The sequence below is a fragment of the Brassica rapa genome, chromosome A02, assembly GCF_000309985.2.
Source record: "Brassica rapa cultivar Chiifu-401-42 chromosome A02, CAAS_Brap_v3.01, whole genome shotgun sequence".
NCBI classification, from domain to species: Eukaryota; Viridiplantae; Streptophyta; class Magnoliopsida; order Brassicales; family Brassicaceae; genus Brassica; species Brassica rapa.
In genome coordinates this window covers 22,524,185-22,550,050 of record NC_024796.2, presented here as the reverse complement: position 1 = coordinate 22,550,050, position 25,866 = coordinate 22,524,185, and the positions used below count along the sequence as shown (strand labels likewise).

General features: G+C 32.5%; 4 protein-coding genes across 4 annotated transcripts; 2 read left to right on the top strand and 2 right to left on the bottom strand.

The window, feature by feature from the left end:
* The first annotated feature begins 117 nt into the window (after positions 1-117).
* LOC103853849 lies at positions 118-4,308 on the top strand. Its single transcript, XM_009130757.3, has 8 exons — positions 118-189; positions 269-352; positions 502-673; positions 803-951; positions 1,049-1,216; positions 1,486-1,539; positions 1,648-1,794; positions 2,007-4,308. Exons 1-8 carry the CDS (start codon positions 118-120, stop codon positions 2,376-2,378), a joined length of 1,218 nt encoding a protein of 405 aa, XP_009129005.1. The 3' UTR covers positions 2,379-4,308.
* Positions 4,309-4,696: 388 nt separating this feature from the next.
* Positions 4,697-6,918, top strand: LOC103853690 (F-box protein At5g46170). The gene has a single exon (XM_033284898.1). It carries the CDS (start codon positions 5,431-5,433, stop codon positions 6,544-6,546), a length of 1,116 nt encoding a protein of 371 aa, XP_033140789.1. The 5' UTR covers positions 4,697-5,430; the 3' UTR covers positions 6,547-6,918.
* Positions 6,919-9,794: 2,876 nt separating this feature from the next.
* LOC117131998 lies at positions 9,795-10,511 on the bottom strand. The gene is made up of 2 exons (XM_033285279.1): positions 10,269-10,511; positions 9,795-10,073 (listed from the first exon to the last, which is right to left on the bottom strand). The coding sequence occupies exons 1-2, from the start codon at positions 10,509-10,511 to the stop codon at positions 9,795-9,797; spliced, it is 522 nt and encodes a 173-aa protein (XP_033141170.1).
* A 9,065-nt stretch (positions 10,512-19,576) lies between these two features.
* LOC117132141 (F-box/kelch-repeat protein At3g27150-like) lies at positions 19,577-25,433 on the bottom strand. The gene has a single exon (XM_033285799.1). The coding sequence runs from the start codon at positions 22,726-22,728 to the stop codon at positions 21,427-21,429; it is 1,302 nt and encodes a 433-aa protein (XP_033141690.1). The 5' UTR covers positions 22,729-25,433; the 3' UTR covers positions 19,577-21,426.
* Between the last annotated feature and the right edge of the window lie 433 nt (positions 25,434-25,866).

Sequence of the window (25,866 nt, the reverse complement as noted above, 5' to 3'; positions counted from 1 at the left end):
TTAAATAACGGGATCCCCTATTTTTGTAACCAATGCAAAGCCTTTAAATTAAAACAGTGAATTAAAAGAAAAACAACTCTTTCCAGGATAAGAGAAAAGTAATACTCACTTTAAGAAATGGCTTCTCTTCGATTAATGTTATTCTCCTTATGTTTCATATGCCTCACTTGTCTTGCTACATCAACACTGGTACGTCAATCATATAACAAGTACGTGGTATACTAACTTATCAGTTTCTCATATAAAAAAGTGTTAAATTGTATTGCAGAATCAAGAAACCGAATTCGAATGTGTCTCTATGTACACACAATCTGCATTGCAACATCCTCAAATGAAGAATCACCAAATACAGGTTTTTGAAAATCATAAACAATTTTTTTCTGGAACAAACGTAAATACTGTGGGGGCTTCTTTCACCAAATACTGGTTTAGAAAAGGTTTTATAAAATAATTGTTGGAATAAACCTAAATATTGTGATTTTTGTTTTTGTTGCATTGTAGACTAAACCAAGTCGAGAGCTTCTATCAATGCTCTCTACTTCCAATGATGACACAATCACAAAGATTGTCTCGGAGGGATCAGAAGAATGTCCTAAAGGACAAGTACCGATTCACAATCCAAAAACCAGCGTAACCAATAATTTTATATATCCCCAACAATTTACTAAAGAAGGTACGTAAAATCTCTTGATGGCTTCTTAATATTAATAAACTTTGATGGGCAATATAAACACGAAACACAAACATTTTTTTAATGCTGACAAAAATAAATATATTGGCCACAACTTTTTCTATGTTTTAGGCCGTCTCTTAAGACAAGATCGTCGGGTTTATAAGAGGATCAAGAACAAACAACGTACAAAAACGAAAAACATACATATATATTCTTCAATGTTGTCCCAGAAATACAAAAAGCATACGTCAAAAGGTTTTAGGGAGTACAATCAACATGTAAGTACATTAAGCTCAAAACGCATTAAACAAATAGTTATTTGGTAATGAGTATCTTGAAATAACACATGATTAGTGTTTTTTCATCTATTTATAGTATGCAATTATCAAAACATTTGAAAATACGACAAAGAAATGGCATGGAGCGCAAGGTTTGTTCGATATTAACAAACCGCGAATGGGGCAACAACAATATAGTAAAGCTTGGATTTGGCTTAATTACATACAAGGGAACGTAATGAGCAGCATCCAGTTTGGTGTGGCTGTAAGTATATTACTACAAACTCAATTGATTAGTTTTTTTTTCTTTTTCGGTAAAAAATATTAAATTTTCGAACATCACACGTATTCTGAAGGTGTTCAATCCGAGAAGATCTGTTTCTTTCTAGAATTATTCTAAAGGTGTTTGTTAAAGGCTTTGATTTTGGTTGTATGATTTTCTAGTTATTAGGTTTAGAAGAATGTACAACTCGGGTTTGGTTCGATTCGTTTAATATATGTATATTCTAAGAATTCTAGTTTCTTGATTCACAGGTACATACAAGACTATATGGAGATGACCGTCCAAGACTAACGACGCTATGGATGGTGCGTAATGAATTAGTATTTTTTTCCCAATTTTTATGAACATTTAAAATGTTTTGATAATTTTGTTGTAAGCATAAATAAATATTATGCACTAATTATATATTACAGGCAGAAAAACAACAAAACGGATGTTACAATGCGTTATGCCCAGGAGGTTATGTCCAAGTTCATAAATCAATCTACCCTGGTATGGTTTATCATAAAGTTAGTGTTCCAGGAGGAGAACACCACACTGTCCATCTTTCTGTAGCCGAGGTACACAAAGCTCTAATTTTAGAAAGAATTATAGGTTCAGTTTTTTTGTTTCGTTTGCATTTACCTTTGAATTATTTGGTGACATGCTATTTTTATGGGTTCGACTAATTGGTTTTCGTTTGAAAACAAATACTGAAAATAGGAATAATCAATGGTATAATATATTGCTTTCAGTTTTATATACCTAAAGATATGAAACTACATAAATGCAGGATCCAGTGACCAAAAATTGGGTATTGACGACAGGAACCAAGATGATAGGCTATTGGCCACGTGAAACTTACATGGCAGAAGGAGCGTCTGAAGTTTACTTTGGTGGATTTGCAGGAACTTCAATGGCTCAAACCCTGAGCCCACCAATGGGAACTGGAGATTTTCCGACAAAAGACTTGACTCGGTCTTCTTTCATAAAACAACTCAAATATGTTCTTCCGGACTATACAGTGGTGGATATTAATTCAAACGAGATCGAGTATTATGCTAATGATCCTAATTGTTATAATGTAATGTTTCTTAAGTATGTAGATTTTGATTCGAGAGAGACTCTTACATTTGGAGGACCTGGTGGACATTGTCGTTTATGATGATATTATAAGAAACAAAAATCTGTTTATCTTTATAAACAGATTCGATTATTTTAATTTGTATCCTCAGAAATGTGTATAAACTATACGTTTTTAAATACATCGATCTATACTTATATGACAAAAAATAGCAAAAAAAAAAACAATTCATGTCATGGATTTTTATTACTATATCTATACGTATACAATCACGAATCCTCTGTCTTCTATGTATTACTTTATATGTAATTTAAAAATATCAAAAAATAATAATTCCAAAATGAAAAATGTGAAATAATTATATTATTTTATTATATAATTTACTACTATGTTTTTGATGAAATATTAAATTTATTGATCAGGTAAAAAATGTTTCATGTACAATCATACTGTTGTTTATGAACATCATATCAAAAAAAATTAAAGGTACTTTTACAGAATTTACCAGAAAGATGAAAAAGCTATTTTCAATGTGTGTGTGTGAAAATATGAATTTTTAATCTTCAATTAGTTTTTAAGACTTTGCAATAAGATGTTTCTATTTTAGAAAATTGAAATTCCAATTTTAAGAAATATAATTTATTTTCACTTGTATATAGTAGTAACAATAAGTTTCAAGAAATATAATTTATTTTCATTGTACATAGCATTTTTAATATATTTTTATAATAATCTTTATTAATTTTTTGAATAGTGACATAAGTTTTTAATTTCCAGACTGCCTGTATTCAGAATTTTCCTTGTTATATGTATGGGATGAATTAACTTATGCGTACACGTGTTTGCATGTGTATGTAGATAGTGATATGGGACATGAAATCATGAATGAACTTATGGTTGTCTCTATAATTGCTCAAGCCAAACATGGTGAGGCGTGATGCCCCATATGATTTGTTGGCTATCCAATATGTTTAAATAACATCATCATAAATGAAAGTTTTATTAAGCAGCGTAAATTATATACCAAGCTAGTGACCGTATAATCTCGATTGTTATGCAATAAGGTTACCCTGCTCTCGCAATAAATAAATACTTTGGAGAAGTTTTTTTACACAATAAAGGATTTTGGGCTTTGTATAAAGTATGTCTAGGGAAAAAACTCGGATGTTTCTCATTAGCGATTAGTGAAGGTGCATTCTCAAGAAAACGCCGAGGCGTGCGAAACGCATGACACAACGTGGCACATGCTTTCCAATTCGCACCCTACGCAGTATAAAGCCCATGACTTATTTAGGCCCGTTGAAACGCTGCTGATTAAGTGATTGGTACGACTGCTATATCATTTAAAAATAGTTGCATTTGCAAAATATTTCTGGCTGATTGATTATAAGATATTGCAACTGTCTAATAAATAATTATTAATATTAACACATTTTAATGTTATAAAAATATCAAAAATATGCTACTATGACAAAATATAATAAATATTAATAATAATATTACAATTTTTTACTTTTTAGTTTAAATGAAAGTTATAGTTTCAATAAAATTTATTTTAGAATTTTTTATTAATTTCATTTATATGTGTATATATTTTTATATATGTGTATATATGTTAATTTTTAAAAATTATATTGAATAGTTTTGGTTTGAAGTTCTTATAAAATAAAAATTATCTGTTAGTGAATTTAAATTAAAATATAAAAATATATATTATATAAAATATTTTAAATTAAAAATATTTTTATATTTATTTATCCGTCCGTAACCGCAAACGTTAGCAGAAACCAATTTTTGCTTTTACGAGGTTTGTTGTGGTTTGAGGTGTTTTGCAGCGTTTTGCGTGATTGTTGCAAAAAACCAACAACCGTTATCAACCGTAAAAGCTGCGTTTGCGGATGGTATCGAGAAAACCAGTCACGACTCATGAGTGCATTAGAGCATTTCCAATATATTACTTCATTTTTTACTCAAAAATGGTGCAACACCAAAATAGAATAAGGTTTTACTCCAATGTATTATTCTATTTTCTATTCTAAAAATAATATTTTAAAATGATATATCTTTATAATTATAAAAATTTACCAATTAACCTCAACTGTTTTATGTTTACAAAATTATCTTAAAATATTTTATTTTGTAGAATCTTTTTCCACTTCTTTAGTTAATATACCATCTAAAAGATTTTAATATTCCCTCTGTTTTTTTATATAAGTCGTTTTAGAGGAATTTTTATGTTCTAAATTATATGACGTTTTTGGTTTTCTATGTAAAATTTATTAACATTTAATGTTATATGACCAATGATAATATAACTTCTATTTTATTATTGGTTGATTTGTGGTTAGGTAAATAATTAATGATGTTTTTGTTTAGAAAATATAAAAAATTAATGATTTCTTAATCTACGTGTATAATTCTAAAACGACTTATATTAAAAAACGGAGGGAGTATATTTTCTTTAAATGAATATATCTGAGTTTTTAAATCTATGCATTTAAGAAAAGTGTGCAATTTGAAAAAGTTTAAAGCTATGGAGATGGTGACTAGGGTTTAAGAAAATTGTGCAATTTTGGTTTAAGAAAAGTGTTTAATATGTAGTTAAAAACAAATATGTTTTTCCTTAATCATAGTAAATTAGTTTTAATTTAATAAGATACAAAAAGTTGTGTCTTATTTTATTTGTATTCTATCAATTTAAAATTTTACATTACATAAAAATATAGCTACACATTGTCACTATATCGAAACAATATTACACATGTTGAAGTTAAATCTCCCATGAAATCCATAAACATTGATGATGTGATATGTTAATATAACACGACACAAATTCCACGCTTTGAAAGCGCGGATCAAAGTCTAGTAAATTATTAAAATATAAGTGATAATGTCCTCGGCTTTTCACAGACAATATGCTTATCTATCTCGCTCTCATCACATGTCACACGCGCTCTAACATGTTAACGCGCTTAAAATAGAGACAAAACTCGTGTATCTCTTTCGTCCACCATTTTCATCTCTCTCTCTCGAAGCTTCGTCAATGCGTTACCTTCTCTAAACACCATTGATTCCCGATTCCATTCCTTCTCCGAAACCCTAGAAACTTTCCCCCAAATCCAAGATCCAATCAATGGCCGTCATCCCCCGATCAGATCCACCTTCACGAATCCACCCCCAACCCCAACCCCTAGAACAAACCGACCACTTCGATCGTCTCCCAGACTCAATCCTCCTCCTCGTCCTCAACAGAATCGCCGACGTCAAATCCCTCGGCCGATGCCGCGCCGTCTCCCGCAGATTCCACTCCCTCGTTCCCCAGGTCGAAAACGTCGTCGTCCGCGTCGATTGCGTCATCTCCGACGACGATAACTCCTCCCTCTCCTCGATCAAACCCCCCTCCGCCGCGTCCTCCTCATTCTCCGCCGTGTTTAGCCTCGTCGTCGGCGGCATTGTCAAGCCGTTGCAAGCCTTAGGTCAATTACTCGGCACAACGAGCAGATCTTCTTCTCTTTCTACGAGTGGAGAGATCGAGCAAGGCGGCGTCACGCACCATTCTCCTACGCAGGTTTTGAGAAACTTCGATGAGATTCGTTACCTCCGCATCGAGCTACCTAGCGGCGAGCTCGGGATAGACGAAGGAGTCTTGTTGAAATGGAGAGCTGAGTTTGGCTCAACCTTAGATAACTGCGTGATTCTTGGCGCGTCTTCAGTGATTCAACCGAGTCCAATGCACATTTCTCAGACGCTTGAAGCTCCCGACGCCTCCGAGGATAACGGGAGTATACCGGAATCGTTTTACACTAACGGAGGCTTAAAGCTGCGTGTTGTATGGACGATCAGCTCATTGATTGCCGCATCAGCAAGACACTACTTGCTTCAGCCTATAATCTCAGAGCACAAGACGTTGAAGAGTTTAGTGCTCACTGATTCAGATGGGCAAGGTGTGCTTTCTATGAACAAGGATCAGCTTGAAGAGCTTAGGGTGAAACCGTTGTTAGCTTCGTCGGCTTCGAAGAGGACCCTTGTGCCTGCCTTGAACATGAGACTTTGGTATGCTCCGAGTTTGGTGTTGCCTGATGGAACTGTGTTGAAAGGTGCGACTTTAGTGGCGATAAGGCCTAGTGAGTCGAATAAGGATGTGTCTGATGCGAATTGGGTGTCTTCGGCTTTTGAGGAGCCTTATGAGACAGCTGCTAAGATGCTTGTTAAGAGAAGGACGTACTGTCTAGAAATGAACTCCTTCTAGCCTGAAGGGTTTATAAGTACGATCCTCTATTCTGCTAAGGTTAAAGACTTATTGTCTTGCAATGTTACTTATAACTTGATGATTAGTTAAGCATTTGTGATTATAGACTGAGAATGTAATTTGGGAATATGCCTTATGTTCACGACTTTCTTTGCTGTTTTGATTGATGGGGAGAAGGAGAAGAAGAGAATGAACTAAATCCAGTTTTGATGAATGATGAATCCAGAAACCAATCTTGTTGCCTACTACATCTGGTAGCAAATTTTTTTCTTGGGAGCATATGCTTATGCAGGATCACACAGCCATATATCAAAAAATTACTTATTATCATGTAAGAGCTTTTTTGGCATGTCAAGTCTTGAGCTTTGTATACTTTTATGTGAATATTTGTAGGTATGAGAAATATTTAGGGGAATTGGAGTCCTTATACATAAGAATAGGAAAAATTAACTTCATACCCATAACATCATTTTGGCTACGATATGTTATATATTGTTGTGTAAAGTGCCAAAAATATCCTTTTCTGCGCGCGTAGACATCAACGAGTGTCATTATCTTGCAAGTTGAAAAATTGTTTCTACTTTACAAACTCTTGCATACAGCGAAGAAGGGAGATTTGAAGAGGGTGCGTGGTTTCGGTCGTGCAGCATAAGCAGGATATCGAGAGTTAGGGTTTCAGTGGTTTTTTTCAATTTTAGGGCGGCACAATTGAGTTTCCAAACCCAACAAATCAAGGCAAGTTTAATTTGATTTCATAGCATTTGGGTATATAGTCTAAGTTTCAAACTGATCTTATCTTGTATCTGTGGGTGATTATACATGTCAGGTGTCTGGTTTGTTGGATTGGAGATAGTGAAAACAGACGATGGATTGAATTGGGGAAGATGAACAGTATAGTAATGTTGTGCAATGTACTCTATTCTATTTTATAATTACAGTATAGTATGTTACAATTCTTCTCCTCCTATTCGGCAAAGTGTATCTCCTTCGCCTTATGATTCTTCTCCTTCACTACTCCATCAGCTTTGTTGTCTTATCCTTCACTATTGTTGCTAATATATAGCTTTCACCTAATTTATACATTGAGTGGTAATGTGTATTTGCGTTTTGAAATTTCATGCTTTATAAATGGTATTATTTTGCTATTGTGTTGAATGAATGCTCTAAGTTAATGGAGATTCACATACATGTTTGTATTGACAGTTTATATAGCTTTCATACAATATTTGAATAAACATTACATTATAGTATACTAATCTATTCATCAAAATAATATAGTTTCTTCTTATGTCGCTTTCACTCTTACACTCCCTCCTACTCTTTCTCTCCTCCCCTCCCTTCCCCGATCTCTCTCTGTCTTTCTCTCCATTCCTCCTTCCTTTCTTCCATACTTCTATCTTTCCTCCTTCCTCCTTCCTCCTCCTCCCCTCCTGTTCCTCACCTATCCATTTTCCTCCTTTTCCCAATCATCAATATAGTAACTATCATCGATTGCCATACTATTCTAAATGAAATATAGTGTATTTTAGACCTTCAAGGTTAGGGTTTAGGTAGCTCCGTTATGGGCGATAGTTTGGTTTTACAATTTGGGTTTAGGGTTTGGGTTAAGGGTTTACGGTTTGAGTTTAGGGTTTAGAGTTTGGGTTTAGGGGATTTAGGATTTAGGGTTTAGGTTTAGGGTCTACGGTTTGGGTTTAGACCTTCAAGGTTAGGGTTTAGGTTAGGGTTTAGAATTTGGGTTTAGGGGGTTTAGGGTTTAGGGTTTAGGTAGCTCCGTTTGAGTCTATGGTTTGGGTTAAGAATTTGTGTTTAGGGTTTGGGTTTATGGTTTACAGTTTTGGTTTAGGGTTAGCTCCGTTATGGTTTACGGTTTGAGTTAAGAAGTTGGGTTTAGGGTTTGGGTTTAGGGTATACGGTTTGGGTTTAGGGTTTAAGGATTGTCTTTTGAGACTATATTACATTTTATATAGTATAGTATAGCATGTGCATTGGAGTCATTTGCACGCACACGCGCTTCGGAGGTTATTACGGGCAATTTTAAGTGAACTTGTCACATCGATGGGCTTTTACTGTAAAATGGCTATATTTTTCATTTTAGTGCTCCTTATGAATATTCAGCAAATTGTCCCAAATATTTATGCTTGTCATTAAAAGTTATTTAAGGGAAAAAAAAAGAGCAACCTTCTTTTTTATTGTGCCAAACTATTTTGAGCAACTTTTATGCTTTCTTTGAACAGTAAGCTGCTTTAACTTAGCAGAACTGTCTTTACTTGACAGAGCAACTATATTAGTATTAGATAAAGGGCAATTTGGTGTAGAAGTGATGTTGGACTGTTTCATCATAATTGAGAGCATATTCGGATTGCCATTGTTTAATATAGTCATGTGCTTAAGAGTGCTGATATGTATTATCTTGTTACACTAGACATTTACAAAAGCATAAACCTTATTATTTTAAAAGTATTGCGTAGATATGGATAATGGGATCATGTTAACAAGCTGGACCCACGTATTTGTAGGCATGAGGGGAATTGGACAAGCTAATTTCATTATTGTGGTTGTTAATGTATAATAAGCTAATAATGATTATGTCCAAGTCTAATCTTAGACTTCTCACTGTACTGTCTAATGCGTTTAATCATAGTTTTTCGCTTCTAGATCTCCCAAGGTATGTCTACACTATAGAGCGACTAGCTTAAATGGTCTTTGAAGAAATAATATTTTGATTCTATTCAACGTTGATCAGCATCAGAAACGTGAAAACTTGGCATTTTTTTAAATTATATATAAGCGAGTTAAGTACTTCCCTCTTTTCATGGTGGTTTCGGTTTGGTTAACGGATCAACCATCTCTTCTGCCTTCTCCACCAATTAAGCATAATTTATCGAAAATTGACATAAAGCTTTCTTTAAAATGCAAGAACAGCCCTCCGGAATCTAAACCTCTTAGCATATATATCTATATTATTAAAACTAAAGTATCTATTGGTATTATTTTAAAATATGAATAATAGTAAAATGAATAGTAGTATGAAAAGAAGAGTTCTGTCAATGACGACCCATAATTTATTTAAACCTGAGTCAAAATTAAATGGGCTTTTAGGTGTAGATAAAAAAGAAACAAAAGTTAGGTGTCAAGTGGCGTTGAACCCTGGTTTAGGGGTGTCAGCCAATGTAAAAGGACACACCAGAGCAGACGAATTTCATTTGTTCTTTTTTTTTTTTCACGATGAGATACAAAGATAAATCTTAGTACGAATCGGCAAAAGCCGAGTTGCGAGTATCGATCCAGTGTGGCACACACGTGTTAACATATGAGAAAACACGCTTCCTTGTTCGAGCTTGTCTTGCCAGGAAGTCTGCTTTGGTGTTACTGGATCTGCTCTTGTAGACCACTTGTCCATCTTGGTAGGACGCCCATACAGTTTTAAACTCGTCAAGTTCAGTTGCAAAGGCCGGCCAGTCTTCAGGTGTAGCGATCATTTTGACTAGCTCTTGAGAGTCAGTAACAAAATAATTGCAGTAACGCTGAAAGCGAAGTAAACATTTCAGAGCCCATATCAAACTTTTTAGTTCAGTATGAAGCGGTGAGATTTGTCTATGGCATCCTTGGAGCCCCAAGATATCTATTGAACCGTCTTGTAGCTGTAGGATCCATCCTACTCCACTCGTGGTTTCATCATTTTTCCATGATCCGTCCACCCTACATATGAATGTAGGTACCTCAGTGGGGGTTCTTGGTATGCATTCCATGGTGCTTTCACCTGGGTCGATCACTTCATTGGCCAAAAACCATGCATTACATTCACGTATCGCCAGATCAATTGTGTCCATAGGTGAGAATTCACGTCCATTAAACAGTTTTTCATTCCGGGCTTTCCATATATACCAAATAATCCAAGGAAAGACTCTGGTTAATTCCTCCATAGTTCCACATGTATTGGATCTTAAGAGGAGGTAATCCATGTTGGTATAGAGATTTTCTGATGGGAAGACTCCCGGAACCGAAGGAATCGTTGAGAGGGCCCAGCATTGCATAGCGGGAGGGCATGTAAAAATCGTATGGTTAATCGTTTCCTCAGCACAGCCACATCTTGGGCAGCTAGGATCGTTCCCAATGTGTCTTTTGAAAAGTCTTTCATTGACTGAAATTGCCCCAGATAAAATCTGCCACATAAGATGGCAGATTTTTTTCCCGGTTTTGGCTTTCCAAATTTTTTCCTTGAGCGGGTTGAGGGAAGGTAGCTGGTTCCTAAATTCAGTATCCTCGTCTGGTTTTGATCTTGCAAGCATATAGCCTGACTTGACCGAGTATTTCCCAGAAGTGGTTAGGTTCCAGCAATATCCATCCCGACCGGGATTTCTCTTGAGATTTAAGCTTCGAACCAACGGTATGTCGTTGGGGTGGAGCAAACTCCTGAGTTTAGAATTGTCCCATTATTTTTCCACATGATCGATTAGGTCAGACACTCTCAGGTTCGGATCATAATCATGTGTTATCGTAGGAGGCCTGGCGGTCTCATCCGGTAACCACGGGTCTTGCCAAACCAGTGTATCTTCCCCTGTTCCTATTGTTCGTCTAAGACCTTTATTGACAAGATCTTTTGCAGCCATCATGCTTCTCCAGCCATAGGATGGTCTTGAAGCTTTTGGTGCTTTGAAAGGATGTGAATTTCTAAAATACCTCCCTTTAAGGACCCTTGTAAGTAAAGAATTTGGATTGTGTTCCAATCGCCAAAGTTGTTTAGCTAATAAAGCTATATTAAATTCTTCGAGCGATCGGAACCCAATTCCTCCTTCCTTTTTGGGGAGACAGAGTTTGTCCCATGATATCCAATGCATACCTTTTGAGTTAGGGCCAGAGCCCCACCAAAAATTAGATGTCGCACTAGATATCTTTTTACATAGTCCTTTAGGGAGGAGATAGCACGACATTGGGAATGTCGGAATGGCTGCTGCTACAGATTTGATCATAACTTCTTTGCCGGCTCTGGAAAGGTATTTTGCCGTCCATCCATTAACTTTCTTGTGTAGATTGTTTTGGACATAGGCAAAGGCTTGGGTCTTAGAGCCTTGGAGTAGCTCCGGGATGCCTAAATATTTTCCATTGCCGCTTGCAGTTGTAATGCCTAAGATATTCTGCAGGTTTTCCATATTTTCTTGAGGCACTTTTTTACCGAAAGTGATAGCTGATTTCTCAAAATTAATTTTTTGTCCAGAACCATTTCCATACGTGTTTAGCGCGTTGAGGAGGCTGTTGCATTGTTCTGGGACTGCTTTACAGAAGAAGAGGCTGTCATCTGCAAAGAGGAGATGAGATATCGGAGGACTTGCTTGGGCCACCTTGAGTCCCGTGATCTGTCCTAAATTTTCAGCTGTTCTTATATTTGCTATCAGAACTTCTGTGCAGAGAATGAAAAGGTATGGTGAGAGTGGATCTCCCTGCCGTAATCCTCTAGAGGGAGTTATTTGGCCTGTGGGATTTCCATTTATCAGTACACTATAGGAGACTGATCTGACACATCTCATTATCCAATGGATCCATTTCTCTCTGAATCCCATTTTCCTCATCATAGCTTCTAAAAAATCCCATTCCACTCTATCGTAAGCTTTGCTCATGTCTGTTTTAATGGCCATGAACTCATTCTTACATTTATTATTAGTTCTCAGAGCGTGAAAGGCTTCTTGGGCTAGAAGGATGTTATCTGTGATGGTACGTCCTGCCACAAAGGCAGATTGAGTTTCAGAGATAATGCTCGGCAGATATCTTCGTAGCCTCTGGCATAGAATTTTAGATATAATCTTATAGCACACATTGCAGAGGCTAATCGTCCGGAAATTAGACATATCTCTTGGCCGCTCCGTTTTTGGGATTAGGCAGATATTTGTCTCGTTGAGCTGAGGGTCAAAAGAGTCCAAATTAAAGAAATCTTGAACCATTTTGATCACCTGAGGGCCGATGGTTCTCCAATATTTCTGGTAAAAGAGGCCAGTCATTCCGTCCGGTCCTGGAGCTTTCTCAGGGTGGATCGAAAAAACTGCTTTTTTAATTTCGGCAGGGGTTATATCTCTACATAGGCTCTCATTCATTTCTAGAGAGATAGAACTTTCCAGGTGATTTAGAGATACTTCAACATCAGCACTCGTAGAGGATGAAAAGAGATCATTAAAATACTCCACGGCGATTGTTTTTACCTTTCTCTCATTCTCGTACCAAACTCCTCTGCTATCATTCAGACCACTGATATGGTTCCTGGCCCGTCGTTGTTTGGTTGTAGCATGGTAGAATTTCGTATTACGGTCGCCTTTATTAAACCAAAGATTTCGGCTTTTTTGATGCCAAAAAACTTCTTCTTCTTCATATGCCTTTTGGAGTTGAATTTGTATCGAAGAGACTTCTGCAGCTGAGAGGGATTGGTCCACTTGGCTTCTGTCTAACTTGTCTTTAAGTTCTTCCAAGATTTTTTGTGTATTATAGTTCTCCTCTCTACGCCATCGCGCAATGGTTGATCGACATCTCTTAATTCGATCATGGAGAGGTATATCAACATTGTTCTCCATATCTATCCAACCTTCTTGCACTATGTTTTCAAAACCAGATTTGGATATCCAGCGCTTATCAAAGCGAAATTTTTTCCAACCTTTTCTCTTGCGGTTGGATAAATGAGTGATAATAGGTCGGTGATCCGATCCCATGAAGTGGAGATATTGACTCGATGAGTTTGAGTATAAGCTGAACCATTCTGCATTCCCCATCGCTCGGTCAAGTCGACATTTAACAAGATAGTTATGCCTTCTTCCTACCCAAGACATACAGTCTCCTGAGTAAGGAAGCTCAATCATCCCACAGTTTTGCTGCATGAATCTAAAGTCTAGAAAAGAATTCTCACTTCGGATACGACCTCCTGATTTCTCATGGTTGCCATTGATTTCATTAAAGTCACCAACCATGAACCACGCATCAGAGCGTGAAGTGCTGATTCTAGCTAATTGCTCCCAAACATGAAGTCTTTGATTAATGACAGGATCTCCGTAAACGAAAGAGATAAAAACTTTATTGCCATCAATTGTTGCTGATACATCAATGACTCTACTATTGGAAGATAAAACTTGAACATTAAATTCAGATAAAGCAAAAAGAGCTAAACCGCCACTAAGGCCAATAGGCTCAACAGTAAAAAGAAAATCGTAACCAAATTCAACTTGGAGATCTTGTAGATAATCTCTCTTATTCTTAGTTTCCATCAAGAACATGATACCCGGAAAGAACTTTTGACGGATCTCCCGCAGGTGACGAATTGCCAAAAAACTACCAGCTCCTTGGCAATTCCAGCTTAGTATCATATTGGATTTGTTCTAACATAACAAAGTCAATTTATATATTTTAACAATAGTAATTTCATTAGTATAATTATATTAATTATATTTTCATATTTCACTCAATTTAACAATTTTATTTATTATATTACATTAACAATACATCACATCATTAATTATATTACAATAACAATAATAGTACAGATTTTTATTTATTAGTTAATCAACATTAACTTTGTGTCATTTATAAAATAAAAAATGTAAAATAACCGGGTTTTGCATATGGTTAAACATTCAGTATAGTTTTTTTTAGTAAAAAAAAAATTAGTTTCAATCGGTGGAAAATTACATAGCCAAAAACATAATTCAAATACATGTTTTGTGAATAAAATAATAACTTAAATCAAAATAATAAAAATGTATTACATTTATTATCACTTAATTTTTCACTCCATATAATTATTTTACTAAATAAAAAATTCTTTTTATTTCACTTAATTTAGCCAAACACATAGAACGAGTCATTTTAATTAGTTTATAAAATCAGTTAGGCATGAACATTGGCTATCCATTTAGGTACGAATTTTTCTTTTTGGGTATCATTTATTTTTAAGTTAAGTCTCTCTTGAATATTATAAATTTATGTGTGGGTTTGAGCTGGGTCCTTCTGGATATGGATAGTTTGGTTCTAATGTATATGAATTTAAAAATATATAAATAACAAATGTATTTGAAACGAACTCGGATATTTTTACCAAAAAATAACCATATTACATGATTCGGTCCAAGACTTTTGAAATCAATTAGTTATATTATGACTCATCCAAAGTATATAACACTAATTATAAAAGTAAATATAAATGTATAGAAATATAAAAACCAATACTCGCGCGGATGCGCTAGTCAATCTCTAGTATCCATTACATAATTTCACATTTGTTAACTATACGATTCCATATCCCCTATATATTAATCCTGGAGCATTACAACATATTTTCATAGCCATGTGTCATCACGAGAATGATTCTTAGAATTGTTGGAAAAATAAGTTGATCTATATAAACATATACTATATTTTTTTATTGAAGTAACTATCAAATTAATTAGTAGTGTACAAAATAATATTATTTCTTTCTTTAAATAAAAGGTACGAAATTACATAATATGATTAACATATATATAACAATGAATGATTATGAATAATACATATTTGATATAAAAAAATTCTAACATCTCTCTTTTTTATTTAATTTTATACTATTAAAAGAAATTAAACAATCACATTAAACATATAATAAAAAAAATTAGATTTTTTCTTAGGGAAATACCCTAGGATAGCACTAAAAAAATTTATGTCACAAATATAGAGTCTAAGGATCAAAATGACCAAAAAGTTTCATTAAAGAGGTAAATATACACTTATACCCCTAGGGTTAACTAATCCAAACCTTAGGGTTTAGAGTTGAGGGGTGGAGATTTGGGATTGAGATTTAAAATTTATAAAATAAAAAATAAAAAATAAATATTAAAAATTAGAAAATAAAAATTTTAAAAATAGTTTCAAAAAGTATTTTTGAATTACAAAAAGAAAATTTGAAAAAAAAATAATTTCGAAAAAATATTTATAAAAAAATATATATAAAAAAGTTCGAATTTGAAAACATATAATCTAAAACTTTTAAAAATTATTCTTTTTTATATCTTTTATATATATCTAGGGTATTAAAGTTCTTTTACCTATTAAATGAAATATTTTGGTCATTTTCCTCCTTGTGGTCTATTTTTGTGATCAAAACTTGAAAATGATCTATTTAGAAGAATTACCCTTTTGGCTTTTTCTTATATGTTATATTTTGATTTTTTTTTAAACGACTATAAATTACTAAAACTTGTAAAAGTCCCAAATTGAAAATTTTGTTCAATGGTTTAAATTTCTTTTGTTCAAGCAAGATACAAATGATCATGTATCGTAAGAGTGGGCGTTCGTATCGAGTATTTCAGTATAAAGGTATATAACCCGTTTGAGTATTTCTATACTTTGAGTCGGATTCAGGTATTTATGTTCGGATTCAAATGTTTTGGGTCGGGTTCAGATATTAAATTTTGTAGGAAAAATAAATAAATTATTCATTGTTTAATTTATTTATATTTAAAATATATTTTGACTTAACTGATTTTCTAATTTTTAAAAGATTAACCTATTAATAGGTTTAGAGATAAAACTTTTAAAATAGAAAGACACTAATTTAGTTGTTGTTTTGAAATTTTAGATGCAATTTTATCAATGCAAGAAACAAAGCTTGATATATATATTAAGTGATTAGCAAATGATTTTGTCCATAATTATATGTATATTATTTGGAGCAATAAGCATCATTAATATAAATAATTTTGAATAAAATGAGAGAAGTAAACTAGAAATATAGGGTTAAGTATAATTATGTTTGGTTATCTTCAGATATCTATTCGGATTTGGACATTACTCGTTCGGATTTAAATATTACCTGAACTAGTTAAATAAGTAATTTTTTTGTTATTCTAGAATTAGATGATTTTTAGACCGAGATAGTAAATATATACTAGACAGAAATATATATTTCGAGTCTACCCTTATATTCTATAACAACTTGGTATATTATATTTGAACACTAACCTGTTAATATTGTTTGTCGGTAATATTTTTTTTCAAAATTTTGATTCTTAGATATGTATCTGGAGTGAAACTATTTTTTACAAATGTCTATTTTTAAATTGACACTTATGTAATTCACCGAATTCATAAGAATTAAAAAAAAGAAAATTAACTCATATAAGTTAAAAAAAAGAAAATTAACTCATATCAATGAAACAAAGACGAGAACGAAAGCACAATTTTATAGACGTAAAAAAATGAAATCACTTATGAAGAGTCAATAGTAAACAAATCGAGAGCAGAAAACCTAATCCCTTTTCGTCATTATACAATCGATGAGGTCTATTTGGTTTTGGTGATTTGTGTCAGCCGCAAAACTTAATTTTTTTGTGCATATAAAATCATAAAAGTAATTAAAATGAGATGTAATACGTTAAGTCTTCAAAAACGGTGATTTTTTTAAGAGACCAACATTTGTATTCGTCATTTTATAATCGATAAATATTGTAATGTTGCAAAATATTAAAGCTATTTAACAAACAAAAATTATTATAAAAACTCACTCCACGCATGCGCGCGGGTTATCATCTAGTGTTTTTGATTATATCAAAATATCCAATGTATTGATGATACTACAAATGTACACTGTAATTCTTTTAGGGAAGATTCCACAAAAATACCCCAACTAAATTTCATTAAGCTTTTTAATACCTAAACTTTTTTGTTACCAAATTTAATATTCCAACTAACTAAAATATTCATTTTAATACATAAACTTTTAAAACTGTACCCCTTTTAGTTCCCAAACTTTGTTTAATTTAATTAAAAAATACTATTAAGTTTCAAACGAAATTTAAAAATCTCCAAAATCTAAGAAAAAATATTAAAATTTTCTAATTTATTTAAATACTTAAGAAAGAAGGTAAATAAATTAGGGAGAAAATTTTATAATTTAGTTTTGAAGGAAAATAAATAAAGTTGTTTCCTATTTCAGAAAACAAACTAAATTCAATATTTAAAACTTAAATTTTTTTATTAAAAATTAAAGATTATAAAAAATTTAGTTACTTTTTAGATTGTTTTGTAAATTTTAGAGTTTTTTTTTAATTTCGTTTGAAATCTATTAGTATTTTTAATTAAAATAAACAAAGTTTAGGTATTAAAATGGACATAGATTTAAAAGTTTGTATATTAAAATGAGCAAAGTAATTAGTTGGAGTATTAAACTAGGTAACAAAAAAGTTTAGATATTAAAAAGTTAAACAAGATTTAGTTGGGGTATTTTTATGAAATTTTCCCATTCTTTTATATCATCTATTCAGCATATTTTTCGTTTTTTATAAATATAGATGTCTTTGATTCACCATTGTATATATAACACCGTAATTTATTTGGTTGTAAATATAGGGAGTATATTAACAAATTTATGAGCCTATAGTTCTAGAAAATTGAAACGGTTCCTTTGTTTCTTCTGCGAGACTCAAGGTGATAAGATAATTGTTTGACCCTTTTTGAAGTCTCAAACCTCTAATGTGACGGATTTATTTGGGTATTACCTGTTTTTTGAGTTTCTAAATTTAGCAAATCTAACAAAAGCATATTAGAGAATGCATCACTGGCGATTTCTAAACCGCACATTTTTGTTCTTCGGTATCCCGAAAAACATTCTCATTTTCCATATTTGTCACCTTGAGTCTTTCTATTTAACCTCTCTCATTGGTCTCCTCCACTTCATATGCACCTCTAAGTCCTTCATCCATTCAAAGATATTTCATTCATTTAGTCAAAACCACCTTTTAATCTTCCTCTGCCCTCCTCATCCGCAAAAAAGAACACCGTTGTTTTTCTTTCTCAAACTAAGTGTTTCCCTTCTGTTGGGTGAAAGAAGACAAAAGATGGCCAAGGGAATGAGGTTTGTTCAAACATGGGGAGAGGTATCACCAAGGCTTATTGAATCCCACCAGAAACAACAACAACAATTCGCAAACTTGCCAAAGCTTGAGACGATTGTTGAAGAAGGTTGCTGCGTCGATAGTTTTGCTGTTCGGGCCCCGAAGAGGATTGTGATCTTTCTTCCTATTGTACTCTCAATGATCATGTACATGGTGTTGCACAAGAGTATCAAAGATTCTTGATTTAGCCTTTTCTTTCTTTTGTTTTTTTTGTTATATATGATCAAACATTTTAATGTGTGATGGTGAGAAGATGAGAATGTTTATACATAGAGAGAGAGTGCGAATGTTGTTAATGACAAAATCTCTATATGAATTTAGGTTGAATAAGACAGAAATAATGTTTATGTTCTACTCGGGGTTTTAAGTTAAGATTCGATTTCTCAAGTAAAAATATATCTCTAGTTCAATAAAATAAGTTGTAGCTATGGATGTCAAAATGGGTAAAAGTTAATGGATCAACCCAAAACTATAGATCTTAATGGATAGAATAATTGGGTACAAATGTATTAATGGATTAAATGGGTTAATGAATTTAATGGATTGGGTTAAAATGGTTTGGATTGTAATGCATAATGAGTTATCCATAAATAAACCAATAACAATTTATAAGAAACAAAAAATCAAATCAAATATATAAACAAAAAACCAAACTAAATTTCTAAACCAATTTTACTACACCAAATTTTATTTATATTTTCATATATATATAAAACTAAATTTAATAAACTAAATCTAACCCAATTATTCACATATACATATATAGACTCTATGGAAAATACCCTAGGATAGCACTAAAAAAATTTATGTCACAAATATAGACTCTATGGATCGAAATGACCAAAATGTTTCATTAAACATGTAATATACATTTATACTCCTAGGGTTAACTAATCCAAACCTTAGGGTTTAGAGTTAACGGGTGAAGATTTGTGATTGAAATTTAAAATTTTATAAAATAAAAAATAATTATTAAAAATTTGAAAATAATTTTTTTTTAAATAGTTTCAAAAAGTATTTTCGAATTACAAAAAAAAAATTGAAAAAAATAAATTAATAAATTTGAAAAAAAAATTCAACATTTTTTTTTGTAAAAAAGTTCGAATTTGCAAACATATAATCTAAAACTATATTTTTTTATATCTAGGGTATTATGATCCTTTTACCTATTAAATGAGACATTTTGGTCATTTTCCTTCTTATGGTCTATTTTTGTATCCAAAACTTGAAAATGGTCTATTTAGGAGAATTGCATATATATATATATAATTGTTAACACTTAACACCCAACTTTTCATATATATAAAACTATTATATCTTGATTTTTTAATAAGCTAAATTTAATCATAAATTTTGCCAAATCATAAAATCAAGTTTTCCACCAAAACTCTAAATTGGATTTTTTTTCATCAAAATGCTAAATCTCATTTTCCCACAAGAACGACAAAATCATGTTTTTCCGCCAAAACCGCAAAGTCGTGTTTTTTCTGCCAAAACCGTAAAATTGAGTTTTCCGTCAAAACCGCAAAGTCGTGTTTTCCCGCCAAAACCGTAAAATCAAGTTTTTCCGCCAAAACGCAAAGTTATGTTTTTCCCACCAAAGCCGTAAAATCAAAATTTCCCGCCAAAACGACAAAGTCGTGTTTTCCCGCCAAAATTGTGAAATCGAGTTTTTCTGCCAAAACCGTAAAATTGAATTCTCCGCTAAAACCATAAAATCGAGTTTCTCGCCAAAACCGCAAGATTGAGTTTTTCCGCCAAAATCGAAAATTGAGTTTTCCCGCCAAAACTGCAAAATCGTGTTTTCTCGTGAAACATGTAAAATTAAAATTACTGCCAAAACCGTGAACTCAAGTTTTTCCGCCAAAATCGTAATATTGAGTTTTCCTCCAAACCATAAAATCGAGTTTCCCGCCAAAACCGCAAAATTGAGTTTTCCCGCCAAAATCGTAAAATTGAGTTTTTCCGCGAAAACTGCAAAATCGTTTTTTCTCGTGAAAACCGTAAAATTGAATTTACTGCCAAAGTCGTAAAATTGAGTTTTTCTGCCAAAACCGTAAAATTGAGTTTTCCTGTCAAAACCGCAAAATTGAATTTTCCTGCCAAAACCGCAAAATCGTTTTTTTCCGCTAAAACCGTAAAATCATGTTTTCCCGCCAAACTGCAATATTGTATTTTTCCGGCCAAAACCGTAATATTATGTTTTCTTGCCAAAACCGTTAAATTGAGTTTACCTACCAAAACCACATAATTAAATTTTCTCGCCAAAATCGCAAAATCATGTTTTCTCACCAAAACCTCAATATTGCATTTTCTGGCCAAAACCGTAATACTGTGTTTTCTCGCCAAAACCATAAAATTGTATTTCCGCTAAAACAGATATCTTGTTTACCCGCAAAAACGTTAAAAGCTGTTTTCTCACTAAAATCACAAAATTATCTTCTTTGCTAAATTAAAAAAATGGTTTTTAACACGAAAACCATAAATTGTATTTATCAAAAGTCTAAGTATTCTCTTTGTTTTCAGCCCCAAAGTAATATTTTTACTTAGTAACCATTTAAGCTATATAATTAGTGTTCATGGGCTAACCATTAAAACCATTAAATCATTAACTTAAATGACTTATGGATTGACCCAATCCATTTGTCAAATGGATTGGTTAAAACCATAACCCATATAAGCTTAAAACCATTTGGATATGGTTTGGTTTGGGTTGGTTTACCCATTTTGTCACTGACATTTATGGCTGAGGAGGGAAAAAACAAAACCAAAATAAATAAACAACCATTACATAGACAACATTAGTATTTTTTTCACAAACATAAGCACTTGAAACAAACAAAAAAGAACAATATTTTTATCCCAAATGAAAAACAAAAAAAACAGAAAAAAACAAACCAAACAACTTAAAACCAAATGCAACAACTTTAAGCACAAATGCAAAAACAAATAAGTTTCCAAGTTTTCCTTGGAAAATTTTTTAAGCAAACATAACACAACAGTGATGAATAAACTGTGGGAGCTCAACACCAACACACCAATATTTTATTTCTTCCCAGTGCTGCTCTTCCACGTCTGGAGAAGGACAGCATGAGTGAACTACTGTCTTCCTATGCCAAGAGTGAGAAGTTCCAATCACCAGAAGTCGGTCTCCGATCGATTTAAACGCAATCCCCCAACCGAAGGCAGCGTTTGCGCTCACAGGGACAACACCAAATTTCTTCCAAATATTAGTGTTTATATCATATACCCGAAGATCGTTCAAAGATGTTTCTAACATGTATAGATTGTCATCAACCACAGCAATAAGGGGCGGAGATTGGGAATGCGCAATGACTGTCATGTCTTTTAGCATGTCGGGTATCAACTCCCAAGAATTGGTCGTCTCATCATAACTTTCTCCACAAGTGAGGTGTTTATCATTATCATCTCGGCCACCGAGGACGTAAAATTTTCCACGCAAGAAACATCCTGAGCTGAACTTCCTTGCTTTATGCATTCCATTAATCATAGTCCACCTTTTTGTATCAGCATTATACTTTTCTACAGTTTGCACAACAACAGGGTTCCCATTTTCATCCATCTTAATGCCTCCTGCAAAAAATGCGGTTTTACCATGGCTCGCAGAACCGTACATGGCCCTCGGTGTGATCATTGAAGGACCTTTGAACCACTTATGATTCTCTAGCTCATAGCGAAACACCACAATTCCATCTATTTCTCTCCCTATGACAATTAGTTGAGTACCCACACTAACAGTTTCCTTATCGCTGTGGAAAAAGCAATAGTCAGAAGAAGGAACTTTAGGAAGTCTCCGAAAGGTTTTAAAATCCTTATCAAACATTTTCCAATTAGATACAGCCCCTGAATGCAAAATCACATAGGGTTTCACAAGTCCCTTTTCTTGTCTCACCCTGAAAATTTCACAGCTCTTTAATAACTGCAAGAATTTCTTGTTAAGAAACTGCAGTTTCCAGTACTCAAAGCATGGTAGACGAGCAATGATCTCGACCTCAAGCTCGTACAAAAGCTTATGATCAACGTAACAGGCATCATGAGTTTTTAAACCTGCAAGATTCTGAAATTCTTTTGCAATTTCTCCTTTTTCTTCCTCGTCAGAATCAGAACAAGGTTGCACATTCAAGTCAAGTATGTGAGGTTTAATGCCAACCATTGAAATCTTCCTTGGTTCAGATTGGCTCAAGCTTGCTCCAACTTTAGGAGCCTGATCTTCTCTTAGCATTAGCACATCTCGATTTATTTTAGCCATCTCTTTTGACATCAATTCCTGTAAATTTCAAAATAATACTATGAATAACAACATTCAATTCCAAGAATCTAACATATTTTTTTTACTACATATAATTACAAACAATTTTAAGTATTTGAACTTCCAAATTTTATTTAAAGAAACAATAATGAGATTCTGTTATATGAACTGGGAAATCAAAGAGATTCAAAAATTGCATTAAGTAATATAAACTCAAAAATTGCAAGCAAATAATTAATTAATACTTCTATATAATTTATTGTTTTGAAAATTTAATATTTCAAGAGATTAAGAAAAAATATTTCCTTAGTCTATACAATAACGTGAGCCACTAGAAAAATGTAATTTAAATTTATGCAACACGACGGAAATGAACAAGCACTGTTCTAAAAATATAATTACAGGCCTTTTAAGATTATAATTTTTCTATTTAAAGAACTTTCAAAATATCAAATTGGGAATATGTATTATTTCTTATAAGTAAATCAATATAATTTTAAAACTAAGCATATTATGACAATGATTAATATATTCTGTGATAGTGATGCAATATAAAAATCTGATATGTAATAATATCACTAGTGAATAGATTTATCATAAAATTTGCATGTGTACCTTAAGAACTGATATAAATTCTTTATTGAATGCTCTCCTGAATCCCAGTTATATTTAGTTAGTTGAAAAGATGCATAAGAAATCTTGACTAAGTTACTCAGATATATATAGCATATGCGTTTTGAATTTTAGCTCTACCATATTATAATGTTTTGTTTAATTTTCTTACCATATTAATACAAAATCCTTATTCAACTTTGTACCATAAATACAAGTAATAAATTATCTGGAAATTTTGACTAAACTTTTATGAGTTTATTTAAATCTTTACCATACACGATAAGACTACTAATTAGTGATTGTTTGCAGTTTTGACTAAATTTTTGTTAATTGTTTGAGAATATTTATTAGGTTTTCAAAGAAATGTTTTGAATACTTTTTGGCTTTCTATTAAATTAATTATTTTATTTCATTGCAATGTTTTTTTAAATGTATGCATTATTAAAGAACAATAAATAACAAAGTTGATACTTGGAAAATAAAATAGTTCCATTTAAAAAAAAAAGATTACTTTCCATCTATAATGGAAGTCCGTTTTGTATATTTTCTTTGATCAAAGTCTATTTGTGTATATAACACATTAAATTTATAAATCAAAAGTCGAGTATTAATTTAATACCCTATGATTAACCTGATTCTAACCAAACTATATTTGGTTACTCTGAGAATATAAAGAAATGTATTTATGTTACAATGCAACATATATATTTATTGTTTCTCCGATACCTTTTAAGTAGCTTACAATGTTCACTTCTCAGAAGAAAATTTGATGCTCCTATATCTTCAGAGAGTTCTTTAAATCGGCTTCAAGAAAATAAAATATTGCGAACTCAAATCATTGATCTTGGATAAATGATAAGGAGTTTTGAAATTGGGATGATCTAATAAATAGTTACAGATATCAAGCCGCTAATATCAAACTGACATGTAATAATATTAAGAAATAACAACCTTATCCTTATTATTATTTGTAGATAAATAAGCACATATTTATAAATGTTGCTCTTTTTTTTTTAACATTTGGTAACACATTACATCATCATATAATCTCTAAATCTATTACATATGATGATCAACTACCTGCAACATATGTGATATTGATGAACAGCTTCACGAATAATGATTCCACGATAAAGCTCTCCCCAAAATACTTGAAACCACAGACGGTTCTGCATGTACGACATCCGCGATGGACAAGCTCTCACCGCAACAGGCGACCACAGCGAACGATTCTGCTTACAGTACTCTGAAGCCTCCGAAAGCTTCGCATCCTATAATCTGCAAAAAATTGCATAGTCTGGGATTCGAACCCCAGACCTGGGTGTAGAAGCCTTTCAACCTTAACCAATAGGCTAGGGTGCTTCCACATAAATGTTGCTCTTTTATTTCTAACTATTTACAACTCCATTATTTTTCCGCACCTCTGTGAAAAATAATAAATATTAGGTTCACAGAAAATACGATAAAATGATATATTAAAATTACCAAAACTAAATTAGTTTATTCTTTGTTTTAGTAAAATCTTATAGAAAATCCATTATGTAACCATATAAAATAAAATAGAGATTTTTTAAATAAAAATAGATACAACCATACTTTATGGTTAAAAGCCAAATGACCTTAAAAACTCTAGTTATCCGAACTGAAATAAATAAATTAAGATACGATTTTAATTTGTTATAACTTTTACAAACCTAAAATTTTGGAAAATAAACTGAAACCAGATATAAATTTTAACTGAACATATGACATAATTTCCCGCCAAAGCCATAAAATCAAAATTTCCCACCAAAACGGCAAAGTCGTATTTTTCCGCCAAAATCATGAAATCGAGTTTTCTCGCCAAAACCGTAAAATTGATTTTTTCGCAAAAACCATAAAATCGAGTTTCCCGCCAAAACCGCAAGATTGAGTTTTTCTGCCAAAATCGAAAAATTGAGTTTTTCCGCCAAAACTGAAAAATCGTGTTTTCTCGTGAAACCCATAAAATTGAAAGAGTCATTCTTGGGTTCACCCCCTAAGGTGAACCTCTAGGTTCACCAACCAATAGAATTTCATTATTTCAATTTTGATATCTTTTAGAAAAGGAAACAAAATATTGTCAAAATATATTATGTTTTTTAAATAAAAAGGTTAAAAAATAGTAGTTAGAGAAAAACGAATTTAAAAAATATATATATTTTTATCGTCGTCAGCAAAACACTAAACCTTAAATCCTAATCCCTAAACCCTAAATCATAAACCCTATAAACCCTTGGGCAAACTCTAAACCCTTGAATAATTCATACTCTAAATCAAAAACACTAAATCCTAAAACCATAAACCCTAAACCCTTAAGTGTTTAGTGTTTTTGATTTGGAGTTTAGGATTTATCCAAGGATTTAGGGTTTATCCAAGGGTTTATGATTTAGGGTTTAGGGATTAGGGATTAGGATTTAGGGTTTAGTATTTTTCTGAGGACGTTAAAAATATATTTTTTTAATTACTACTTTTTTTAGTTTATTTATTTTTACCTTTTTATTTTAAAAATATAAT